Raw genomic sequence first — 26780 nt, forward strand, 5'->3', positions numbered from 1 at the left:
TGCCATTTGAGATGCTAATACAGTGAATGTCTCCTCTAGCCTTCATACACCGAATTTGACATCAGTGGCAATGTCCTGGCTCTGATCTTCAATCAAGGAATGATCTGGTAAGCCAGATGTGGACAGTTTATCACTTGAAGAAAGCCTCCAAGATCATTTTTACATGAAGCAGTGTAGCCTGGTGTTAGAGAAGTCCACAGTCTGTATCTAACTCAACATTGGTCTTTTTGCAAAGTGAATGGCTATGAAGAGTTTACTTTTTTTCCCCGTATTTTAAATCTTAATTCTAAAAGGCATCTGCCTGTTTTGCAGAGCACTCCTTCATCAAATACTGGGAGTCTAGCTTCTGGCTTCTAGATTATTTGAAGGCTTTTTATATTTTCATATCCTGTGATACTAGGATCTAACAGTGAAACATTAATGATCCCATTACCGCATGTTAAGAATGAAAGAAATTAGTGTAAGGTCTTTCCAAGAAACTTATTTTATTTGCAGTCACTATTGAATATGTTTTAAATGGAATTTATAGCTACTTTAAAAAATATTAGCTTACCAAATCCAATAGTTTATAGAGATGAAATGCATGTTTTAGGAAGTTTAGTTAGAAATATGATCTTTATTTAGTAATTTGTTTCATGGGGCCATTTGCACATCAGAATTATTTCTTTTAATGTACAAAGGATTGTTATATCTTTTATTAAATGAAAGCATTTTCACTGTAAACCTTGACAGGTTAAGATGAGTTGACACAGTAGAAACCATTTTTGACTTTAAAAATTGAATCATAGCAGGAGATTCATCTGTGGACCGTGTATCTTGAAAATCTGTCACTCTTAACTAAGAACACCCCAACCCACAGGCAGTTACAACTGAGCTTCTTTATCCCATTGACACAGATCTAATATTGTGCCAATCACACCATTGTCCTAGGTACAAGTACTAGTTACTGGGGTCAGTTTTTGTGCAAGCTTCATATTTACTCAACTCCTTCAACCATAGCTAGTCTGAATTGTTAAACCTTTGTGAGAGCAAACCTCTCTGCAAAAGTTAAAATGATCTTGCTTCAGTTATATAAAGACCACAGTCAAGGGCCTCATCATTCCTGCCTTGGGGCCTGTCAGATTCCTGTGCCTCACTAGGTCAATCAATATGAAGAGAAGACTATAAAAAGATCCTCCTCTCCATTGTCAGGTATGTTTAAAAACGTGATTCCTGTTCCCTTGCTTTCTAAATTTTACAGGTTATGGCTTATATGTCCAGAGAGTCATTAAGGAGTGAAATGCATCCTTTGTTCTCCAAGCAGGGAGGAAAGTCAAGGTGGCTCAACATGTGACTATCACCAGAGATAGCAAAGGGCTCAGCTTCCAGATCTTTCATTTCCTGTAGGGGATTCTGCTGTCATGGCAGAAAATGGCTAACAGTGCTATTGGAGTAATGAGAAACCACTGCCTTATATCAGTTTTAAAACTCCCCGGCTCTTATGCAGAGTGTCATAAATCCCTCAGGCCTGGCGTGGCGCCATTTGTGCAGACATATGCTGCATGCCTATTTCTTGTTCTTTCATAGTGAAGACAAAAGATTGGCCTAGAAATTTGTTTTCATTGTCAGCAAAGCTCTTATAATTGTGTCCTGATTTGTTTCACTTGTAATCTTGCACCTATTTAGTCCACTGTTGTTCATATTGAAATTCTGAAATATCTAAACAATCTTCTCCAGTTTTCTCATGGGCAGACCCATCATCAAAATCTTTGCATGCAATCACTTTCTATGTATTCAACCTTCAGATATTGGTCAAATATTGCTTCTGGTTAGTTTGAAGAGGACTTTAGAAAGTGATTGTGTTTTTTGAGTGTACTAAGATATTCACACACTTCCCAGAGTTCTAGAAGCAAAATACTGAATAACTATTATTCCCCTTCAGGTCAACCCTTTGTACAAATGGTGTTTTCCTAACTGCCAAGAAGTTGGTGACAGGGTAGGGATGTGGTGTGGGGACTGTGTAGTCTAGGTTTAGAAGGCTCCCTTGTACTCACACATGTAATCCACTATTTTATGAGGCATAAGGATCTGATGCCTAAGTATGGCCATTTGCTACAGAAATGATCAAAAGAGGATGGAGATTTTGCGTTCAATTTTATTGGTTTGTGACTGGAGACATTCAATAACTGCTTTAGGAGTTTCTGAATAATGAAGGTTATTTACACCGATGTTATTAAAGTCAAACAATTAGAGGTAACATCCATTTTGTTATGAATTGGCTGATATGATCAGTAAAACTATATTACACACGTATTTTTAAAATAGCGTAGGTTTTGTAATCATATTTTTAAATGATGAAAGCACATCATATCTCTATCAGAGCAGGATGTAGCTGAGGCAGAGCACACACAGTGCGAAAGAAGATGGGTTTAGACGTTGTTCCAATGCTGTCTCCTGTATCTCCCTGCCAGTCTTGTCACTTTCTGCTACCTCATTTTCTCACTTGATCAAATGTGAATAATTTACCTGACACATACCGTGTCACTGGAGCAATAAGGAGAGCTAAATAAAAGAAGCTTTCATTTGCTTTGATCTTCTTGGAAGAAAAGCATTTTATAAGCCTAAGGTATTACAATGATCTTCAACTGACAGATGACGGGATCAGGTCTGGGTAAGGGACTTAGTGAGCTGAGCTGATTAGTGAGTCACAGGCAAAGACAGAATGAGCTTTAAGATTCAGATATCACTGTGCCGGGATCTCTTTTTCTAGGATAATGTTCTTGAGTCATTTGTTCAAAATGCCTATGTGATATTTATTTTGAAATTCTGAAATTTATTTATCTATAGATGCACTTACATATATGAGTGTACATATGTGTGCATACAGATAAACAACGCATGCCTATGTATAGGTACACATATATGTGGCTTTAGGCAAAACTGTGTCTTAGGATAGACTAGGTTGTGCAGCAATTAAATACAACCCCCCAAATCTTAGTGGCTTAGAAAAGGAAAGTTTATTTCTTATTTACACCGTATGTCCAATGTGAGTTGGTAAAGGACTGTGCTCCTGTTAGTTACTTTCGCTGTGGAGTCATAGACTGTGATAGAATAGGATCCATCTGGAACAGCACTGGTCAGAGCAGAGAGAGAAGAGAACAAAAAACCCTCCAGCGCTCTTAAAGTTTCCATCCCATAGTGAGACACTTCATTTTTATCTCTATTTTACTGGCCAAAACAAATCACATGGCCAAGCCTGACTTTTAGAAGGGGGCAAGCACAATCATCTGCAAGCATATTACATTACAAACATTGGCATTTGGGAATATAATCTAGTGCTTTGTAATTCTGACCCCTCAGCTGGGACTGTCACTCACTTACTTGCTCATGTTTCTGGGGTTCCAGATTCTCTCTTGCTATCCTGTAACCAAGATACACAGTATTGTTCCAAAGTTTACCCTCATTTAAAAAAAAACTAATGAACTTTATATCTTGGAGAAGTTATAGGTTCACAGCAAAATTGAGTGGAAAGTACAGAGTTCCCATATACCCCCTGCTCCCACCCATGCACAGCCTTTCCCACTGTTGACATCTTCCACCACGCTGTACCTTTGTTGTAATTGATGAACCTACATGGACAAATCATCATCCCCCAAAGTACATACCATTTTTTTAATAGTTTAACTTTCTACAAAGTCTATGGTCAATTCAGTATGTTAAAATGTTTTTCAGATCTGTTATATGGAAACCTATCAACAACACAACACAGACTGTAGCAGGTTAGCACTTTTCAGTGAAATGGTTTAATGTTGGATTGCACAAGTTCAATTATAGCCGAAACTAACTTCTTCATCTAACTCAACCCCCCGCCCTCCATAATATACCAAATTTACATTGGATTGATTTAAAAAATTATTCTACATAACCAGGAAATATAACATGTAAACCCTAACTAAAATTGCTGAAGGTTTTATTATATTTGGGACAGTTTAAAAGATAGGATTCTGCTTATACTTCTGAAATAAGTGTACATGTATCCTTTTTTGAGTTTCGGATTAATAAATTGCCATTATGGTGCTTTATGGTGCTGATGGATTTTCTCATCAAAGAAAATTGAAATTTATTTTGTTGAAATAACCACTGAAGCCATCAAGTAAGAGTGACCTCACCCAAATGGTTCCTGTTTAAAAGTGGCATTTTAAAATACTTTTTAAAAATCTCATGTACAGATCAGTGGATTTCCTGGACAAGCTAAAATAAGAAAGTAAACAGATAAACTAAATTAAATGGATGTGTCAAATTTTCATTTCAAAAACACATAAAGCTTGCAATTGAATATCAACAAAACATAGTATCTTATTAGGCACAAATACATAATTCCCATTGGCTCTAAAATACCGTAACAGACCCAAATAGAAAATAACATCAGAAAAACTTACTTTAACATTTTCTCTTTCATTAAGTAAAAATTAATTAGCTATGACAAAATAATTAATGCACATATGCAGTTTATTTGAATATAATGGGTGGTTTTAAGGGTTAATTATAAAAAAAGCTAAATTTTTATTAATTTTTAAAAATTTTTGGGCAAGTTTTTTTTAAAGCTAAATTTTTAGATATATTAATCAATGATATGAATATTAGGGGAAAGTAAATTTTTTTGAGAAGTAGAAGAGAGAAGTAGAACAAATGTAATACACTGTTTGGTCTGTTGTAGTTTAAATTTACTAATGCTAAGTGGATATAGTTAGCGACCAGCTGAGTTTCTGTGAAAGACTTAAGTACACAGTATCTGCAATAATGGGGAAGCTGGTAAAATGTGTACAGGAGATGGAAATAGAAGTAGTTAAGTTTATTAACATGAAGGGTTTATGTGATTGAAAGTGGCAACACATTTTCTGCCTTTGGCAAATACGCGTGATGTAAAATAACTAGGCAGTGTGTGACTTTGCTGTGGAGTGAAGCTCCATGGTGAGCAGAGCTCTGTTTCTCTTTCCAGGATGGGCTCCTTCTTCGCTCCCAGCCTCCCGGGCATCAATATCCTTCGGCTCCACACGTCCATGTACTTCCAGTGCTGGGCTGTGATGTGCTGCAACGTTCCCGAGGCCAGGGTGTTCAAAGCTTCCAGATCGAATAACTTCTACCTGGGAATGCTCTTGCTCATCCTCTTCTTGTCCACCATGCCCGTCCTGTACATGATCGTGTCCCTCCCGCCATCTTTCGATTGTGGCCCCTTCAGGTTCTTGCCTTTGCAATTTCTTTTGGGCAAAGTTTTCTTTCAGGGGTGGAGATGGGAATGGTCACTTGTATAAGCTGTTTTTTTTCCCCCAAACAGTGACATTTTGGTCTGTAGGAAGGAGCTCTTTTGGATATTCAGGCTCATTATGTGACATGGAAATTCTTAAGCAAGATCCATCTATTGATATTTTCTCACTTGGCAATCATAAAAGGGAAAATAACTGCTCCAGGCTCTGTCCATGTAGAATATGTACACTGAATCTGAGCTCTTTCTATATAAGGAGAAAGCAAAGAGCAAGGTTTGATTACACTAGTCTGGATGTGAAAATTTTCCTGGTGCTAGTTCATCTCATTCAAACATTGGAAGCTATTGTTATTTTTCACATGAACCACCTAATTGAAAAAATAAAGGGAAGGAAGGGAGGGAGGGAGGAAGGAAAAAAGAAAGATTATTCCACAAGCTACCTAGGAAATGGGGTCATTATTAGATAATAATGAATATAAAGAGGGTCACATCATTTATAATCCAAATCTACATGCTAGGAAAAAAATTAAGGATGTTCCTCATGTATATTCTCCTCAAATAACAAGAATAACTCACTCAAGTCAGTAATAAAGAGTCAAGAAGGCTCTTTGATCCAACTTAGAAATATACTTTTCTACAGTTCTCTATGACAGCGTTCCCTGTGACACTTACCAAGAAAGCAAAGTTTCCAGATCTGGAGGATGGAGATTTCATTCTACCACAAGTCCCCCCAAGAATCTCTACATGTTGAGTCACTGATTAGCATGCATTTGAGTTATTTCTGCTTTTCAGTGAGAAAATGTGAATACAAAAAGCCATGTGAATGACAAGCATGATGCAATAGTGGGCATGTATAATTTCTCCTTCATGCTGTCAGACCCAAGTTATTAAATTAAAGTCAAAGTATTCTTTGCCCACAGACTTAAGTATAAAAGAAGCATTTTCATTCTAATAATAGTCTGTATAACTGCTTTACTGGACACAAAGAAAGAAAATGTTAAGCCTACTGATTGAGCAAAAACAGCTGGAGTTCTGTCATAGGTATTCAGGAAGCTGAAGTTGACAAGTCCTGTTCCCCCGCCCCACCCAGGTGGGGGGAAGTAAATAATGCAGACAGTGACATCTGGAGGCTAAATATGAAACTACAGTTTTGAAAGAGCAATTGGTCTTAATTAAAGCTCAAGAGTATGAAGTTCAAGAGGCAAGTCATCTAAAGACTTTAGTTAATTGCAAATTACCCACACAACTAAATATCCAGGATAAGTTTTAGATGTGCTTTTAACTTTTTAATTGGAAGTGGGTCCTTCTCAGAAAAACATATCAAAGGAACTTAGTTGTCTGCCAGGGAAACCCCACAAGGTCAACACGGAGCTGGGTGGTGGTAACAAAGGTCCATTAATATTAAAAATATCATTGAGCTAGTCACATACAATGACTGCACAATTTTAGCTTTTTGGATCCTAACTCCTTTGCCTCTCTTTAAATCACACTGAGTTACTATGATTTTAATGAATAAAACTTAGTCTGTATCTAATGCATAGTATCTGACTTTGACCAACGGTTTCCTAATTGGCAAACTTTGGCAGATGAGCAGCATGTATATCACTATTTTGAGATCAAGGAAATTTAAATATTTTCAGTAGAGTATTGGGAAAGGGGTATCTCTGTCCTATTTAGATAGTCTGTTGTTCCTGGAGCAGAAGAATATATACTTGGTTTATTCCCTAGATTTTAAGGTTTAAAGCATTGTTCTGCCTTGGTAGTGAGGTGAGAAAGGATATATTAGTAGGAGACTCATGACTTACCATCCTTTTGGACCCTGAGTTTGAGGTGGTTTGACCAGCCTGCCTAGTGAAGTGTATCTGACCCTAGTTGGCACCTGGGTGGGCAGCAAATTGGTAAACATGCATTTGAGGTAGGTTAATGGGGACAGCACAGTAATGGCCAGGCTCTCCCAGGTGCATGTATGTTTTCAGGTAAGGTGGCTACAATACCTTAGAAGACCCATTCTGCAAAGCAATTTGATGAGATAGTCTAGCTTGTTCTGGTTTCATAAGAACTGGCTAGGGAGGGTGAATTTTCCAGAAAATTATTCCAGTAGGCTATTAAGTGGATTTACCTTAACAGTTTGACAATTAAAAAACTATTTCTTTGGTGTCCAGATGAAGAAAATTCTTCTAATTGCTCTACCACATTTCCTGACACTTGATGTTTCTCCCCCAGCTCCCTCACTAATAATTCTGAACAATTTATAGTTCTCTAGGTTCTCACACACCTCCCTGCTAACATTATGGTAATTATAACTTCATGTATTTTCATCTAACTGCAAAGGTAATATGTATTTATCCTAGAAAAACCAGAAATTATCGCATGAAAATAAACACTAACCAAAGACCTGAAATAACAACTCTCAACATTTTTTGGCATTTTGTATTCTGGTTTTCTTCTTATACAGATTTTTAAAATAACTGAGATCATAAAATATGTATAGGTTTATATTATATCGTGACACTGCTATTACATTACTCACTTGATGTGTTGATTTTTCTTAATAGTGTAGCTGACTTCTAGAGGTTAGGGACAGAATATTTTCATCTCTGTGAGTCAAAACACAGTAGAGTGTTGGCCAGTAATTTGAGTTAATGAATGAAGAATGACTGTTTGTTGTGCACTAAGCACTAGAGGAGATATAGGTGTACATTGGGCATTGATTCTGGCCAGGTGGACCTTTCAGTCTGGCTGAAAAGACAGATATAGACTATTCTAATTAGGGTGGATAGAGCTATGCCCAAGAGAGCTATAGATTAAGTTCAGTAGCATTTCACTTGGCTGTATACTCGCAACAGGCTGGAAAGGACTTCTGGGAATATGATGAAGTGGCATACTTTGGTTCACCTGTCAGAAAAAGGGAGTGCCAGGATTTGTAGATGCTTCTATAGTTTGTGTATAATAAAAGATCTGGACTCCTGGTAAGAGACCTGTCCTGGAAAAGGCACCCAAGAATCCTCAGAGATACTAATAACTTCACATTTCTCATACACTGTATGCAAAGAAGACCTTTCTGGGTAGGGATGATTTTGTAAAATTCCAGTTCCCTCATTCTGACATTCATCAAACACAGCCCTAGAGGCTGGAGTAGGGGGGGTGGATTGTCTCATTTTTTCTCATCCTCCTTGCCTGTCTCCTCATTCTGGCTGTATTCCATATGTCAAGGTGAAGCATGGTCAGCTAGAATGGATGAGGAATAAGAAACCTTAGTGCAATAGGTTGATATAATCTTAAATTGTCAGTAAGCTTCATTCGCCCTTATGTATCATAGGTCTTGCTAATTAGTGTGTAGATCTATAATTTGTGAAGCAAAATTTATACCTCTGTAGTCCAGTGACTCCTGACAAGATACTTGAAGTCACTCTCAGTCTATTAAGATACTGGAGAGAAAAAAATCTGATCTGGAACTTGTGGGTCATATTCAATTAGTAGTTAAGAATGTATAAAGGTCAAAAAACAAAAGTGAAGCCAAAATATTTTACTCAGTGTTATGCCAACCTTTATTCTCATGATACATACAAATTGCTGATAAATAATGTAATATCTTTTCTGAAAATTACATCATTTCATAGTAGAATCAATATGTATATACAGAAAAAAATAATTTGGCATGATGGGTATTACCTGATAATGCTGAATATTATATACTAAGTTAAGACAGACATCCTGCTCTCATTTCTCTAGTTTATAGGGGCTGAGAACAAACTCACTAAGGACCTTTGCTTTTTAGGCTTGTTTTCTTTCTCTTCCCATTTTCTGTTCTTAGCTGGTACTCATTAGGGCCCATCCAGAAGAAATACTGAGAGAGAAAGGGTTCAGCATTCAGTGCAGTTACCTATTAATAGCTCAGATGAAAGAGGTCTGGTGGAAAATGAGATAGAAGCTATAACATGGAAAGAGATATTAGATTATTTGTGGATTTTATTCCATTAAGCTATTCCTTATGCTCATTTCCAAGGCTAATTAAAAAAATTGAGCACACTATTTGTTCAGCCCAAAGAAAGTATTCTCATATAAGAACAGCTGCTGAGGAGTAGACTTACAAGCTATTTATAAAATATATTTTCATACATATATAAGGTATATTTATATTTTATATAATATATTTGTTCTCAAGTAACCCAAATCTTAGAAGTATAGCTTTAAAAAATCTTCTCCTGGAGGGGAGGGATAAATTGGGAGATTGGGATTGACATATACACTGCTATATATAAAACAGATAACTAATAAGGACTTACTGTATAGCACAGGGAATTCTACTCAATATTCCATAATGACCTCTATGGGAAAGGAATCTTAAAAAGAGTGGATATATGTATATGTATAACCGATTCACTTTGCAGTACACCTGAAGCTAACACAGCACTGTAAATCATCTATACTCCAAAAAAATTTTTTTTTTAAATCTTCTCCTAATGCTGTGGTTAATTTCCTAACTGCTTTGACTATGTGTTTGTGCTGGCATAACATTTCTCATATCTTATCCATATGTTGACAATATGAGGTCGAAGTGTCAGGAGTTGTAGCTAAACATCAGATTTCTAACCTGAAAGAGTACTTAGGCAGTGTTTGAGAAAAATTTCTAGTTTTCTTGCTATAAACATAGTTTTTACATCTTGCTATAAACATGGTTTTTACATCTGTTTTAAATGAACTTCTCTCCTTTTTTTTTCAGTGGCAAAAATAGGATGTTTGAAGTCATTGGAGAAACACTGGAACATGATTTTCCAAGCTGGATGGCAAAGATCTTGAGACAGCTTTCTAATCCTGGATTAGTTATTGCTGTTGTTTTGGTTATGGTGTATGTGCTTTCCCTCCTCATAGAAAGAGCCTTTGTAATGTTCTTCCTGCGCCTTTTAAGTTTCAGCATTTTCAATTCTCTTTCTCCCCAGGGGTTGTGCTGTAACCTAACCAATTCAGCACTGATTACATGGTGGTGAGAGGCTAAAATTCATGAGCCATATTCTGATCCTATTGCATGTAATTTACAGCCATCTGCATCTGTCTTTGCCTGCCTAGGATTATAAGATTTGTTCCCAAGTAACCAAAATAATTATCAGTAAACAGCTACAGCAAGGGAAACATAAACACTAAATCTAATCAGCACATCAAGCTTCCTCCCCACCCCCCTGACCTCCGCCTTTTTTCCATAAAGCATATGGCTGTGAATACACAGAAATGATGAGCCTCTAAGTTAATATTCCCCTTGAGGGCCCTATAGGCTATATTTCAGGGCTAAAGGCTTAAGGGGTCTTAAAAATTACCCTGTCCTTGTTCCTAGAAGGCCATTAATAACTATGTCTGCCCACGATGATAGAATCAGAGGACCAGAAGGGTCTTGGAAAGGTCACTTAGTCTATCCTTTCAAAGTCAGAGATGATATCCAGAGGGGAACTTGAGAGGGGGCTTTTGTTCCCATATTACTTTCATTGGTTTCTGAGTCTTGGCCACCACAGGTAAACTTACATTCTAAGCAAAAAAAAAAAAATATATGCTTCCTATGGAAGAGCTACAAAAAGTGCCCCAGTCCTTCCTTCCAAACCTCAAGGCCCTCCTAAATAAAAAGTCTAGAACTGCCACTGATCTCAGTCAAGGAGGGCAAGTATGAAGTCACCCTCGTGGACACTTTAGTGGAACAAAGCTGACACAAAGGGTTGGATTTGTTTAAATAAAGGTAAAACTAGGAAATCTCAGGGAGAGATTGGGAGAGAAATCCCAGTGGTTTAAGTAAATGAACTGGGTTCTGGGCCAAGTTGTTAGGATCGTCTCTGTGATGGTCGTGGTCACAAGCCACATCAGCGAGGGCAGGTGTCATCTTCAAGTTTATAAATTAAGAAAATGACTTGGAGGAGGGAAGGGATTTTTCCCTCAGTGAGAATACATCAAAAATGACAATAATAGGGCTTTGACAGTAAATCCAACACTCACCCCTTTACACCATGATGCCTTCTTTGAGGGAGAGCTAAAAGCCTGTAGGGATAATTAAATAGTAAAACAGATTATTTTATGTAGTACAGAACCTTGATCATGGGGTGCCATTAAGAATCTGATAGTAAATCTCTGGTGCAGATGTGTTAGAAAATGACTTGCTGGATGCAGCCTGTTTCACCAGATGGCCCTGGAAGTGATTTTCCTTCTTAGTGTTTTTACGATATAGTGGCTTTTGAGAGCATGGCTTTTAGAAGTCAAGGCCTTTTCGTGGTAAAAAGGAGGTCTTGTTTTAAAACACACACACTCAAAACAATGTCAGATTTTATGACTATATTCTTAACTTATTGAGAGAGATTTATTTTTAAGCAAAGGAGCAACATTGTTCTAATGCCACTAATTAAAGATTTAATAAGCTGTCCCAGGGGTATGGAAGAGGAATGAACACTGCTTTTGTTCCAGGCACGATCCATATATTAACTCATTTAATTTCCACAATAACCTTAAGAAGTTGGCCTCATTAATCATATTATTGAAAGCACATGGAAGATCTGCCCCAAATCAAATAGCTAATAGGTAAATTCAAACCCATGTCTTTTTATTCCCCACCACTTATTTCCCACCTACTCATTTACAGCACCAAACACTGAATTCAGGCTGAGTGGAAATGCTCAGAAGAATTGGAAGCCACTTGTCAGAGATGGTCTACACCCAGGGCTGGCACACTTTTTCCTTAAAGGGCCATATAGTAGTTACTTCAGGCTTTGTGGTCCAAGAGACAAAATTGAGGATATTATGTAAGTACTTATGTAACTATTTTAAAATGTAAAAACCAATCTTAGTTCATGGGCCATACACAACAGGCTGAGAGTCAGGTTTGCCCCAGAGACCATAGTTTGACAACCCCTGATATAGACTGTCTAGAGGGAAACTGGCATGATATAAGGTCAAATAGATGTCCCACAAGGATGATTTTAGTTCTGATGTTCTGATTTAAAACCCGAAATTCAGCTTATTACTGATTTGATTTTTCAAATACTGAGGTCTCATCTTCAACACTTTATGGTACCCATACAGTTGGCTTGGCTTTTTATTACCTTTAATTAGAGAATGTTTACAAGCATTTTGAATTTCCCCAATGAATCATATTAAATCAGCTTGGTTGGTTTTTGGGTAACTGAGTAGAGTTTGAGCTAGTTCCCTGCAGGCGGTTTCATTCCTTTGGAGACTAAAAAATGATCTGTGAAGAATACTCATTGAAGGTGCATCTCAAAGTAGAAAACAAGTGATGGATAAATAGAGAATTACAGAATTGCAAATGACTTCTGAGGTCTTTGAGTTCTTCCTCCAAATCCAGGCACTTTTGTAAGAAAACCCTTACAATACACAGACACACCATATTTATTGAACACCTAATTCATGCCAGATATTACACCAGATGCTTTCATGTATGTAATTTCATTCAAAATCCTATCACTTGTATAAGAAATAAACCCAGTGGAAATGATATCAATAATCTTGTTGCTAGCAGCAGATGGCTCATAAAGGTTATGATCTGGCATGTTGGTGAGTAGGGGAAATGTGTTCAGTAACCAGTTATTTGCAATAAAGGGCAATCAATGCCAGTTACGTTTTTTTTTAACCTCATTTTTTCTTTGTTTTGCTTTAAGTGAAGATGAACATGTTTATTTTTGCAAAAATGTTCGGCTGGAATTTGCTCTTTTTAGAAATGTAAATGTCACTTAAATGCCAGGACTATTCTTTTATGAAATAGTTTCTTTTGAAGGAGAGAGAAACGCAAACAATACATTCTGTGGATGAAAAAAAGCCATGTTAATTACCTATGACTATGAGGATGATAGTCTTAGTTGTAAAAGCCAAAGGAAGGAATTTAAAGTGGAAAGTCAGTTTCCTTTTTACTCTACACATTCCCTAAGCTTCAAGAGATTTTCTGTTCTCTTGGATGCCATTGGTATCGATTTGAAATGGTGTTTTCAATTATAATTTAAAGTGATGTTAATACATTTCCAAGAAGAACCTAAAATTAGGCAGTGAGGAACATCAGACAGAGCCCTGGGCTGTGGAGGAGGAGCCTTGGGGGTCCAACTTCCCAGGTCCACCCTGGTCGCTGTGTAATTCTGAATGTACTTCTTCATCTCTCTGTACTTCAGGCTTTTATCTACAAAAGAGGTTCAGAGTAGAAAATATCTGAAAGTCACTCCAGTGCCGATATTATATGATTTAGTTAATGTAAATTTAAGAAGAATCTTGAGGAACTGAAAAATACCATAAATTTTATTTTATTTTTTTTAAATTTAGTTTGACTATCTATTATCTCAATGCTACTGCAAAGGGCCAGAAGGCAGCAAATCTGGATCTAAAAAAGAAGATGAAACAGGTAGGATACAATTTATTTCAGAGAAATATTTGTCTTTATTAATGTCAAGTAGTAGAAAACACCAGGAAATCTCATGTTCTTCCTCTCTACTATTTTTTATTATGTAGCAAGCTTTGGAGAACAAACTGCGAAACAAGAAAATGGCAGCTGCACGAGCAGGTTTGAGCTATGTTACGTTTGCATTCTTTCTCCCCTACAAACAGTATCCTCTTCCTCTTTTTCCTCTCAAAATGGGGCATTTGATGCAGAGGAGCATTACTGCCCCAGCAAGTCACCCCATACTCTTTACTGTCCGCCTTTTTAGCCCTTTTCAGGCATCATATCCAGGGGGGTTGGTTGTTTTCCAGTGGGAGAAAGAAAAGAGAAAGAAAAATTCAGGAATATAAAAGTAGCAGTAGTGATAGAAAAGGGATCTTGCAAATTGACAGACGATGAAGAAAACATCCATATACATAGTCATACAAATAGCAGATACAGATGCATAATCTCTCCTGCCCATTTTGACCATTTTTATTCATAGATGGATACCCTGGGAAGATGCTAATAGTATCCTCTAGGCTCACCACTGTTGCTTTTCCAGAGCCTTCTCTAATTCGTTAACCTCTCTTACTTTTTAACCTCTTTAGTTTTTAAACTATTAGAATAAGGCATACTCTTATTTGCCAAAATTACTGATATGTTTTGCCTTGTACATGGAAAAGTGATGCCTAAGAAGTTCAATAAAAATCTTTTCCAACTCTTCCCTCATTCCCAACTCTACAACTCTTTATATTAGTGTGGCCTTTTTTCCCCCTGTAAGTAATAATAATAATAATAATTTGAAAAACTCAACCCAAATTAGTTTAAGTAGAAAAATTTATTGGTTCACACAAATGAACAGAAGAGTGGTATGTAAATCTTCTGGTCACATTTTACCCCAAGTTTAGAAGCAATCAGGATTGAACCCCATTTCTCTGTGGTTCTTTCAGCACTACACTCCTTTTATGTTGGCTGACCTTTACGGCAGCAAAAGTGGATGCGGCAACTTCTAATGTCGTGTCCTTGGATTATATTTGTCTTAGTTTTTTTTTTTTTTTGTCATTAAGCTACTTGTTTCTTAACTGCATTAATTTTTTTTCAGCTCTATTGAGATATAATTGACAAATAAAATTGTAACACATTTGAAGTGTACAATGTGATCATTTGATATACACATACATTATGAAAGGATTCCCACCTCCAGTTAATTAACACATCCATCACCTCACATATTTACCTTTTTTTTTTTTTGGTGAGAATGCATAAATTCTACTTTTTTAGCACATTTCAATTATACAAGACAGTGTTACCAACTATAGTCGCTATGTTGTACATTAGATCCTCAGATGATATTCATCTTATATCTGAAAGTTTTGTACCCTTTTACTAACCTCTCCCAATTTCCCCAACCTCGTATCTCTGGCAACCATCATTTTACTCTGTTTCTATGAGTTCCACTCTATTGTTAAAGCTTCCACATATAAGTGATACCATGACATGTTTGTCTTTCTCTGTCTGGCTTACTTCACTTAACATAATGCCCTCCAGGTTTGTCCATATTGTCACAAATGGTGATACTTCTTTCTTTTATAAGGCTGAATAATATTCTATAGTGTGTGTGTGTGTATACACACACACCACATCTTCTTTATCCATTCGTCCATAGATGGACACTTAGGTTGTTTTCATACCTTGGCTGTTGTGAATAATGATGCAATGAACATAGGAATACAAATGAATGACTTCATTTCCTTTGCATATCAATCCAGAAGTGGGATTGCTGGATCACATGGTAGTTTTGTTTTCAGTTTCTTGCAGAACCTCCATACTGTTTTCCATTGTGACTGCACCAATTTATATTCCCACCAACAGTGCACAGCGTACCCTTTCTTCCCATCCTCATCAGCATTTGCCATCTCTTGCCTTTTTGATAATAGACATTTTAACATGTGTAAGGTGATACCTCATTGTGATTTTGATTTGTGTTTTCTTGATGACTAGTGATGTTAAGCACCTTTTCATGTACCTATTGGCCATTTGCATGTCTTCTTTGGAAAAATGTCTATTCAGATCCTTTGCCCATTTTTAAATTAGGTTATTATTATTATTATTTTGCTATTGAGTTATATAAGTTCCTAATATATTTTGGATATTAACCCCTTATCGGATATGTGGTTTACAAATATTTTCTTCCATTCTCTAGGTTGCCTGTTCATTTTATTTATGGTTTCCTTTGCTGTACATAAGTTTTTTGGTTTAATGTACTCCCATTTGTTTCTTTTTGCTTTTGCTGCCTTTGCTATTGGTGTCAAATCCAAAAAATCATTGCCAGGATAAATGTCAAGAGCTTTTCCTCTAAGTTTTCTTCTAGGAGTTTTATGCTTTAAGGTCTTATATTCAAGTCTTGAATCATTTTGACTTGATTTTTGTGTATGGTATAAGTTTAATTCTTTTCCATGTGGATGTCTAGTTTTTCCACCATCATTGAGATTATCCATTTTCCATTGAATATTCTTGATGTTTTGTCAAAAATTAATTGACCATATATGCATGTGTTTATTTTGGGCTCTCTATTCTGTTCCATTGATCTTTGTGTCTATTTTTATGCAAATATCATATAGTTTGGATTACTACAGCTTTGTAATATAATTTGAAATGAGGAAGTGTGATGCCTCTAGCTTTGTTCTTTCTCAAAATTGCTTTGGTTATTTGGGGACTTTTGTGGTTCTGTATGAATTTTAGGATTTTTTTCCTATTACTGAGAAAAATGCGATTGGAATTCTGATAGGGATTGCATTGAGTTTGCAGATTGCTTTGGGCAGTATGGGCATTTTCACAATATTAATTCTTCTAATCATTAACACAGAGTATCTTTCTATTCATTTGTGTCTTCTTCAATCATTTATTAAAGAAATTTGTTTGTGTCTTCTTCAATCATTATATAATGACCTTTTTTGTCTCTTGTTACAGTTTTTGGTTTAAAATCTGTTTTGTGTGATATAAGTAGAGCTATCCATGCTTTTGGTTTCCATCTGCATAAAATATCTTTTTCCATCCCTTCACTTGCAGTCTATGTATGTCCTTAAAGCTGAAGTGAGTCTCTTGTGGACATCACATAGTTGGAAGCATGTATGTCACACATATCTGCAGTGCTTTTGTATTTGCTCTAGATTGGGACTATAACTTAATATTATCAAATTAGTATTTAGAATAGTGAATGAAATATTCTGACTTCTAAGATCTGAATTCTAGTTAAGGCATATTATTATCTTTGTTTTAAATAATATAATGTTATTGCATGCTAATTTATCTGATATTTTCCCATAATTTGTTAAAAATATGTATAACCTTTGTGAAGGCAAAGACTATATCTTATTTATCGTTGTTTCCTCAGGGCTTAATATAGGACTTTATATATCAGTCACTCAATAAATACCTACTAATTATCTACTGGACAATTTTTACTGGAAAAATTTGAAATGAACAAATTTCTATACTAATTACATAAGCAGTAATGAATGAATAAACATTTCAAAACGAGCAGAACTTTTATTCTCCTGTCTTTAGAATTTGTGAGGATTTTGTAAAATATAGAACTATTTGGCAACAAATACTATAGCAACATGGAACACATTTGAAGGTATAGATTTCAGGCCACCTCATTCAGAACCATTAAGCACACTGAAATTTTCATTTACCTCTTCTTTATCTTCTTTCTCTGTCTCTTTATTTATTTATTTATTTATTTATTTTGAACAGCTGCAGCTGCTGGAGGCCAGTAATTTTCATGGATATTCTGGAGGCCCAGAAGTATTCCTCACCATACTGTTCAAAAGCAGTGACTTATGTGAAGGCCCAGAGAACAAACATGGAGAGTTGCTACTTCCCTGTTCTAAACCAGGTGGATTATCAAGGTCACGCAGGTCAATCAAGGCATCACCAGTCCTAGTAAAAAAAGAAGGATCTCTACCTTATTCCAAATTAGGGATTTGTTTCTGCACCACCACTTTCTCCCCTGAGCCAGTCCCCTCACATTTTCTTTAACAAATTGAGTTTAAAATTGTGTGTGATGGAGAAGTATGGATTACTGGCTTACTCATTGGGTTAATTTAAAAACCTTTTACTCATATGGACTTTCATTTTATACATATCTTCTGGCTTAGTTTTCTTAGCCTGGAAACAGGAATATTTCACCCTCTTTTTTCTTCTAAGTTCAGAAATATCTTTATAAAGTATTCATTGCAATCATTCGTTAACTCTTTTTTTTTTTTTGGAAATTAACATCTTGCTTTCCCTTTTCATTCTGTCTCCCCATCCATGGTCCCCACAAATATACACCCAAAACCTTTTTATTTGCTTCTGGATTCAGTATGAAAAGGAATGGGCTTTTTAGAAGAAAAATCTCATGGGTTATCTCTTCGGGCTTCTGAGAGGTACACATAGTTTAAACCATATCAAGAGGTTTATATTAGCAAACTTTGACCTGAACTGTGTTTTCTCATCCTGATGGGTCCCTACAAGTACCAGAGCCAGAGTCCATCGGGTATGGGAATGTACTGGTGACCCACGTCTTACTATATATGGTGAGGTATGGTTCCCTAATTGACTTTGGGTTTTAGCCTTTGCTATCTTCATTCCTCAGTGGATGGGTCAGTAGGAAGAGATTTTGTGTCAGTTTCCCTGCCTAATACTCCAGCGTCTTCTCTGGACTGGACTTTAATTTAGTCAACTTGATTGGAACTTGGACTATTTCAGTGCTTTACTAGACCCTTCCCAGAAGCGTATGTGCAAATTGTGGGGGAGTGAGTTTGTAATAAACACTGGGACCACACTGAGTGCATGACCACCAGGAACTACAATGAGGCCAGTACCTCTTAATCTGTTTACTAAATATTTATCAAACGTTATGTGTCAAACATTTATCAAACATTATATATCTTAAGTATCACCTGCTCTCTAGATTTTCTCTACCACTTTCTGCCCTACCTGCTATATCCTTAGTTGCTATCATCTTCCAGAATACTAGATACTAGAACTTGCAAAGCTGTTTTAGGATTGAACAAAATTAATGATACCTTCCCACTCAGGGCAAGACTGTCCCTTTCTTCTCAATGACACAGATATTATAGTACACTATCAGTATTCAGAAAAAAGATTTGCTTTCTCTTATTCTCTATTAAGTGCAATGTCCAACAAAATCCAGTTATTATTCTACATTTTTCAGCTCTCTTCCAAAGTTAGGACATCTTGATGGACAAATAACCTTAGACGTCAGAGTTGGCATCACATGCTTAGTAGATGGGACGCAAACAAAGGAGTTTAGCCCACAATGGAAAACCAAGTTCCTGTGGAAAAAAACAAGGGAGTGTTTTAGCAGAGGGAATCCAATGCAATGTGGGTAAGATGGGAGTCTGATGACTTTACTGCCTCCCTTGAGTCAAAAATATGGACCTGGATAATATCCAGTTACAACTTTCTTTTGCCTTGTTTGGTTCACAAAAGTAAAAAAGTGTTTTCACAATTCATTTGTAAAGAAATATATATTAAAAGAGTAAGTAAGCAGGCTTCAAAAATAAGAGACTTAAGAATGGGATGGGCAGATGTTCTCAGCTCTCAACTCAGATACGCACTTGATTTTTCAGAAGACACATTGAGACCTAAGAATATTTTAAAAAATAAACTGTAGTCATAGCCTTTGTTCACATCTACTTCCTGCAAGAAGGAAACAGCATTATATGATGGTGACAAGATTTCTCAAGGCCCTATATGAGGTTTCTTTTTCTCAAAGTTCTCTTGTAATGGATTGCCTTGGATGGTCCAGCTGCCTTTACCAGAATGGGTCTTGGTGACTTAGTAATTATGAACAATGGAACAATGTATACATGAAATACTTGACCTCTTCTGGGAACTTAGGTATTATATAACACACATCTATTTCATACACACCAAGAAGTTTTCATACAAATCCTTGGTCATTTAAAAATTTATAATAGTGGTACATGTTCATTACAGCAAATTTAGAAATTTTTAATAGAATTAAAAAAGCAAAAGAACCTATAATTCCACCACCCAGAATAACTTCTGTTAACATTTTGGTGTATTTTTTTCTCAGATTCACACACACATACAGACTCAATAAAATATTTTGGATCATAAGATATATTTAGTCTTTATCCTTCTTATTTAACATTTCTTATTTAACTTTTTCCCACGTCATAAAGATTACTTCAGGACATTTTTTAATGGCTACAAAATTTTTTTTTATATTAATACAGCATAATTAGTTTATTCTACTGTTGTACATTTAGGTTGATTAAAGATTAAATATTAACTTTAAATTTGGGTCCTTTCAGAACACATATTTATGCAAAAGCATTAGTTTGTATGGACTTTTAACTCAACACATATACATTTGAAGACAGTTTTGGTCAATTTGCTGATACAATTATATTACTTTCTATTACTTTCCTGATTCAGAGCAATTAGCCTTAAATGTCACTAAATTTTCTCTTGATACTGTTTTGCTTATGGCTATATAAAAACTTTTTAGGAACCATCTCATTTTTTTTAATCTTGTTTTTGGAAGTCAAGTTTCACATGCTGAATCAAATTAAGGATCATCCACATATGATACCCAATACAAATTGCCACCTGGGAAATTAATGTTTTTTTCCTATTTTATTTGATTTACTAAAACTTTGGTCAAAGTTATTGTATTTATGTTTTTATTTGTTATTAAAAGCAACAGACTCAAAATTATTTATCAATTCAACGAATATCAGAGTCCTTGGTATTTTACTGGAAGTTTAATTTCTGTGTTGCTGCTGTTGATGAGGTTCATATTTCTCAGGTTACCATCAAAAGAAAAGCCTGGATGCATAACCTTGGCATCTTACTCATTGCTGGTGGGATACCAATCAGATTCTTTCTGGATCACTCATTGTCCATCATATGTAAACTAACAGAAACTCCCTAAATCAAATGATGTCATAGAATATTCCATAACATAGCAAATTAGTAATTGATCATGTCAAGTGTATCATGACATCCAAATGTATCCAGGTTAAATTCAGAAGGTGATATAGGTTCTGAAATCCCCAGCTGACCATCTGAAGACTTCAGCAAGAGTTTTAAGGGGCAAATACCATCTTAAAAGTGGATTAGAATACCCATGCTCCTTGTAAAACTCTAAAATTGTAACTCTCCATCAACCACCAGAGAATAACTGATTAGGTTCATTGATTACTTCCTCAACACCAAAGCCATTATTAAGAGCAGGCTCTTACCTGTGGATAAAAGTGAATTTAAAAGGTCTGGACAGTATAAGACCCCATCATTACAGTCCCTCTTCTGTGTTAGCCTTCATTTGTAAACAAAAATATTCCTCACCAGCCAACACATTATACTGAAGTGCGTGACGAGGATGAACTGTAAAGAGTAATTAAGAGATAATTTAGTGCTTCAGACAGGAAAACACATTCACCAATTTGCCAGATAATTATTAATAACTATTTTGTATGCCTTGATCTTCAAAGGGAAAGCAAATTTCTAACTTTATGATCCCCGTTGCCATAGTGTATAACTGTGCTCCTTTTATACAGAAAGAAAAGGAGGCAGGCGCAAATTAGGTGATCTGCCCATTGCAGTAGTGGAAACACTGTGGATCAGAATTTGGAGCGTCTGTGAGTTACGTTCAGCTCAGGTCCTGGGGAGGAGCTTGAGGCTGTGTTCAACAGAGCCCTGGATCAAAAGAAAGAACTCCCCAGCTTTACTCTCTGTGCTGTAGTGTTTTTTTTTACTGAAAACAGGAATACAATATTTGCAACTAAAACAGAAAATTGGCTAATACAACTGCTGAGATCTTTGGAAAATCTTTGAATCTTCTGCATCTAGATGCTGTGTAATCATAGCCGGCTTCTTCTCACTTAGCACTGGTTTCATTCCTATGTATCTGATTGGCCCAGCTGGGCTCAGGGCTCAGCGCTGGCCTGCGATAACAGCGAGAATGTGTCCAAATGGAGCCACACCAAGGTATCTTTTGCTTCTCCTCAATACTGTAGGTTAGGAGGCATCAAAATGTTATTCATTTTGTTAATCATTTGTTCTTTTATTCAGCAGTTATGCCTTGATTCTTTGTTTATCAGTCAAACATTCCCAAATATGGTAATGTTCATGCTCATTTAAAACAGGCAAAAATTAACATTTGCCATGTGACTTTATGGAAATGATTCAACCTCTCAAAACCTTGTGCTTCTCATCTCTAAAAAACGGGGATAATAAGAGTCCTACTCCATAAACTTTCTACTTGGGATTAAAAGAGATAGATCCTGCAGAGATCATAGCACCAAACCTGGCACATAGTTAGTGCTCGATAACAGCCATGGTTGTCACCCTTGTTCCTATGGCGTTCCAAATATTTGTAGCTGTGGTTTAATTATTTTTTCTGCTTGACCATACATCTAAACTCTGGGAAGAAATTGAGAACACCATTGAAATGAGAATTTGTCAGGGCCTTATCACTTTTACAAATGGAACACTGAAAATATCATGGTGATCCCCAGTATCTAATTTTAAGTAAAAACAATATTACTCTTAAAACACTAAACTTTCATACATGCTGAAGTCATGCTTTCTGACTCCTGAAAGTCATTTAGAAGATGCTTCTTTCTGGAAAAAAAAAAAATCCTGCTTTGTTTTTTCTCTAATACGTGCTTACTTGCTCTGTCAAGTAATCCAGGCATGGAATTAGCAATCTGTAATGCTGATGTGCTTATAAATTAGAGGGTAAGACCCTATAGGCATGGCTAGTATTTTGCAGGAATAATATAAATGGGCTAAATACACAAGGACAGGACCGTGAGTCAACAGGAGCAGAGAGTATGACTTTAGTGAATATTAAAATCCTAAAGTGCTTTTTTTCTTTTGGGATCAAATATTTTCCCATATGACTTGATAATGGAAGTAAATGGGAGAAATGGATTCATTTATAAATTTTTAGAAATGATTCTATGTGTTAAGGCAGGTCAAACTGAATGACATTAATTAAGAGACATTTTATGTGAATGTCATACTGTGATGCATGATGTGAGGATAACCCTGAAAAAGACGATAGATGAACATGTCTGAAGGGTAAGGTGCTTAAGTCATTGACCTCAGAATTAATAAATACATTCGTAGTGGAATACGATGGAATAACCCAACAGCAGGTGAAAAGTAGCCTACCGCAAAATAGGCCAAGAGCTGGAATTACAACTGATCTCAGTGGAACATGGAATGAGTTGATTCCATGGGAAATGTTTGTCCCTAGTGAAACAGTAGATAAGACCCAGTGGAAACACTCAGCCTTTGGATCTGCATCACAGAAAATGTCCCATGTATCTCAAGTCCACAGGCAGCTAAATAATCATGGGGGCTGAGTGGTGGTGTAAAAGAGCACAGGCTTGGGAGCCAGGGCCAAGGTTTAAGTTTTGTTCCTGACTGACTGAGAGGGTTACTCACTGGCCATATGATTTTTTGGTTGTCATTAATTAGCTTTTTGACCCAGGCTAATTACTTATTCTCACTAGGCTTCAATTACCTCATCTTTAAAATAGATAATTGTCTCCATGCGAATTGCTGCACGGATTACATGAGATGATGCTGAAAATCGCTGAGCACCGTTTAGCACATAGCACATAGCTTAGCACCCAGTTAAGGGCTGGATATATGTTACCCCTCATTCTCCTTTTTTGCCAAAATTTTTATTTGAAAAATTTAGTCATGTTTCAGTTTAAAAATTAGAATGATTTTAATTGATCTAATTCAGGGAATTATCAAAAAACCAATTGCAAGGAAGATTTTACTCAATTGGAGAAAACCAAATCTCTTATAGACCAATAAAAACAGCTGTTCAGATTACTTCAGCACATTCTTGGTTATTTTTTAGATGGGTATGTTTTAGCAGCAGAGTGGCTTAAATTTAAGATAAGCAGCATTAAATGAATAAAAATGCATGTGATTGAACATCAGGACCTCAGTGTTCTAGCACTGTCTCTGCTACTGGTTAGCTGTGTGACTTGTTGTTAATCGTGTCAGCTTTTAAAGTCTCACTTGCAAGATAAGGAAATCACACAGCATGATTTCCAAAATCCTTTCCTGTGCTCTAAACGAGTGGCCCAATATGGTAGCCACTAGCCACATGTGACTATTGAGGACTTGCAGCGTGAAATTGAGTTGTGCTGTAAATATAAAATACATGCTGATTTTGAAGACTCTGTATGAAAAAGCTAACGTAAAATATTTCATTAATAATTTTTCATTTTGATTATTGGAGAGATTATTTTGCATGTATTTGGTTAAATAAATTAAGTAACTAAAATTACTTGTTTCTTTTTCTTTTCTTTAATGTGGCTACTAAATTTTAAATGACAGGTAGCTTGCACTTGCGGTTGTGTTCTGTTCCTATTGGACAGTGCTGCTCTAAAAACTGAGTTTATGGAATAAATTTTAGTGAAGGTTTCAACTGTACACAGAGCTGGGTTTCAGAGCTACTAGGACATTTCTGATAAGCTGATAGAGCTGGTGCCTTCCACTTATTTGATTGTAGCAGTTGATTTGCACTGTGCAGGTGGTGGGGAGAGGGATGCCACCTTTGAAGAAGCTGGGGAAAGGAATGGGAATAAATTAGAGTCCAGCGGAGACAGAGTCTGCAGACAGAATCAGATGCGGCCAGTTGGTGGAGGGAGGATTCTGGGACAGTGGGGTACAGGAGACGCTCTGTTGGTGGTCGGGGAGCACACCTAACACAGAGAAGGGAAGAGAGACATTCTGCTCTCTGTGCATGGGGCGTGACACCGCTGTGGCACCACCATCAACTGGCAGCTTGGGAGCATGGGCAGATGGCCCACTTGAAAGGATTCTGGTGTCCTCAAGGCGGACATCCATGACAGGCACGTCTCAGGCATTGGCTTGAAGAACTGGGGGAGCAAAAGAAGAGTGCAGAGCAAGCTTCACAGTGAACGAGCCTCATGGATCAGTCCATGGACTACAGACCAACTGCCAAACAGGTGTCCCTTTCCAGAGTATTAATGTTTATCTCCCCAAACGTGGGTGCAACAACACTTGGGATCTTAATGTTAATAAATACCTCCTTTGGACCTAAGGCTGGTAAAGTCTAGGGAAGTTTTTCAGCTAAGCAGGAATAACAAACTTTTAAAAGTCAAAGTTTCTTAAAAGCAACGATATGCCAGGTCAAAGAGAAGGCAGCATGCTCATGGTATCTTGTCTAGGTTGTCTGGGCGTGTGGTGGGGCAGGGAGAAGGCTGGAAGGAAGAGTTGACAAACGTACACTGTCATTTTTGTGTTGTCTTTTCTAGTGCTTTATAACCAGTGGAGTATAAATGGGGATCACGGAGTTTCCTTTTTCTGGGCCAAAGGGATAATATTCTTGAGCCAATGACAAGGTTGAATGCTAAGTCATACCATTTCCTGAGCCTATAAATAAAAAAAAAATGATCACTTTGTGACAAGCACCTGTGGTTAATTTTTCTTAAACACATTGGTCACATGGCTTTTGATTGGCTTCTTACTGTTGTTGCTATGCCTGCTGATCTGTGATAGACTGTAAAAGAGTAATAAAAGAGATTTGGCCCTAGGGATGAAGGCACTAGCTCTCTCTTCCCGATTTTCCAAGTTATTTAATTCTTAAATTCATTTTAAAGTTTAGAACTGGATCCAAAATATTATGAAAAAGAAATGTTACAACTCAGTGAATCACAAGCAATACCGAGTATTCCTTAGTGAATCCAATAAGCCCTTTCAGGAGGGATCTTGGAGTCAGGTTGAGGGTCAGACTGCTGAGATGTTATCCCCACCTGCTGGTGCACAGCCCAGCAAGGTGAATCCTTACCTCCTTGACTGTGAGTGACAGCAGCTCTTTGCCTTCCTTGAGAACATCAGCTGGACTTCCAACTTTCTCACTCGTTGTTCCTCTTCTTATCTCCCTGGAGACAACACGTGAGACTATGTAGAACCAACCAGTCTTCAGCATCGTTTGGGAAACACTAAGCCCTAAGACACAGATGCATTTGTGAGCAGTTAGTATCAGGCACTGTACTAGGTTGAGAAACACAGCACTGAACACAGCAGATCTCTTTCCTTATGGAGGAAACACACAAGAAACCATTACAAAAACAAACGAATGAACCAAGTAAGTGAACGAGTAAATTAAAACAACAATAACAAAGTTACCGAACCAGGTTCGTTTTGCCTGATGTGCAGCAAGCCAGAATGCTGAGACCCCAAGGTTTGCAGCAAAGAGAGGGTTTATTCGCCAGGCAGCCAAGTGAGGAGATGGGTGAACAAGTCTCAAATCCACCTCCCAGAAGGCAAGGAGCTCAGGTATATTTATAAAATGAAGAATAAAGAAGCAGGGCGGTCTGAGCCGGGAAGCACGGGGAAACGTGAATGGAAAAAGGCGCGGGGAATCCACGTTCTGCGCAGGTGTAACTAGGCTACAGGGCTCTGCCCCTCCCAGGCGGAAGTTTTCCCACCTTCTGAGGTCAAAAGGTGAAAGGCGCATGCCCAGTTGAAGTGTGGGTGGTCCTATCCGGTCTTAACCAGCTCAGCTCTAACTAGACACAGCTGACTCCCAGTTTCTGGAAAATGCGAGCGAATGTCTTATCGTTAGGTTATGTGCCGCTTAGAGGACGTGCAAGTCTTCAAATGACCTTCGTTAGTGAAGGTAAGTGAAATGGATTTGACTCATTACCCATGGCTTCAACAACAACTTCCGCTGCTGATAATGGCTAAGAAAAATGTAAAATAAGGTAAATGTGATAGAGTGGCTGGGAGGGCTGCTTTAGCAAGGTGATCAGGGAAGCTTGTCTGAGGAGGTGACATTGGAATTGAGACATAACTGATGAAAAAGGGACAAACAGAGGTGCTTCTTTGAAATTTTTTGATTACTTAAGATCCCTTGCGGAGTGAGGAGGGCTATAAAAAGTGTTTAAATTACCATGAATTAGATAGGTGGGGGCTTGACAATAATTTGCCTGTTTTAGAGAAATAAACATCACTGAAAAAATAGTGTTGTGGAGTGTAACCCATACCTGCTCTACAAACCACTCTATTTAGTAAAAATAAAAGCCCAGAATGATTGAAAGAGTA

The 26780-nt window shown here is 37.0% G+C and overlaps 1 protein-coding gene across 24 annotated transcripts in view; it reads left to right on the top strand.

Annotated features, from left to right (window-relative positions):
• TMC1 (transmembrane channel like 1) overlaps window positions 1-26780 on the top strand; it is a 431339-nt gene that overhangs the window by 365080 nt on the left and 39479 nt on the right. For 19 of the 24 annotated variants that reach the window (XM_082401409.1, XM_082401412.1, XM_082401394.1 and 16 more), the window contains 6 exons: window positions 40-107; window positions 4979-5218; window positions 9966-10089; window positions 13538-13616; window positions 13724-13775; window positions 17394-17879. In XM_082401409.1, the coding sequence (XP_082257535.1) occupies window positions 40-107; window positions 4979-5218; window positions 9966-10089; window positions 13538-13616; window positions 13724-13775; window positions 17394-17583 (753 nt within the window). In that variant the 3' untranslated portion in view covers window positions 17584-17879. Of the gene's footprint in view, window positions 1-39; window positions 108-4978; window positions 5219-9965; window positions 13617-13723; window positions 13776-17393; window positions 26356-26780 lie in introns of those variants that run through there. The other 5 variants (XR_014247278.1, XM_082401403.1, XR_014247279.1 and 2 more) reach the window with 5 other exon arrangements.

Source organism: Balaenoptera borealis, assembly GCF_965194805.1.
Source record: "Balaenoptera borealis genome assembly, chromosome: 8".
NCBI classification, from domain to species: Eukaryota; Metazoa; Chordata; class Mammalia; order Artiodactyla; family Balaenopteridae; genus Balaenoptera; species Balaenoptera borealis.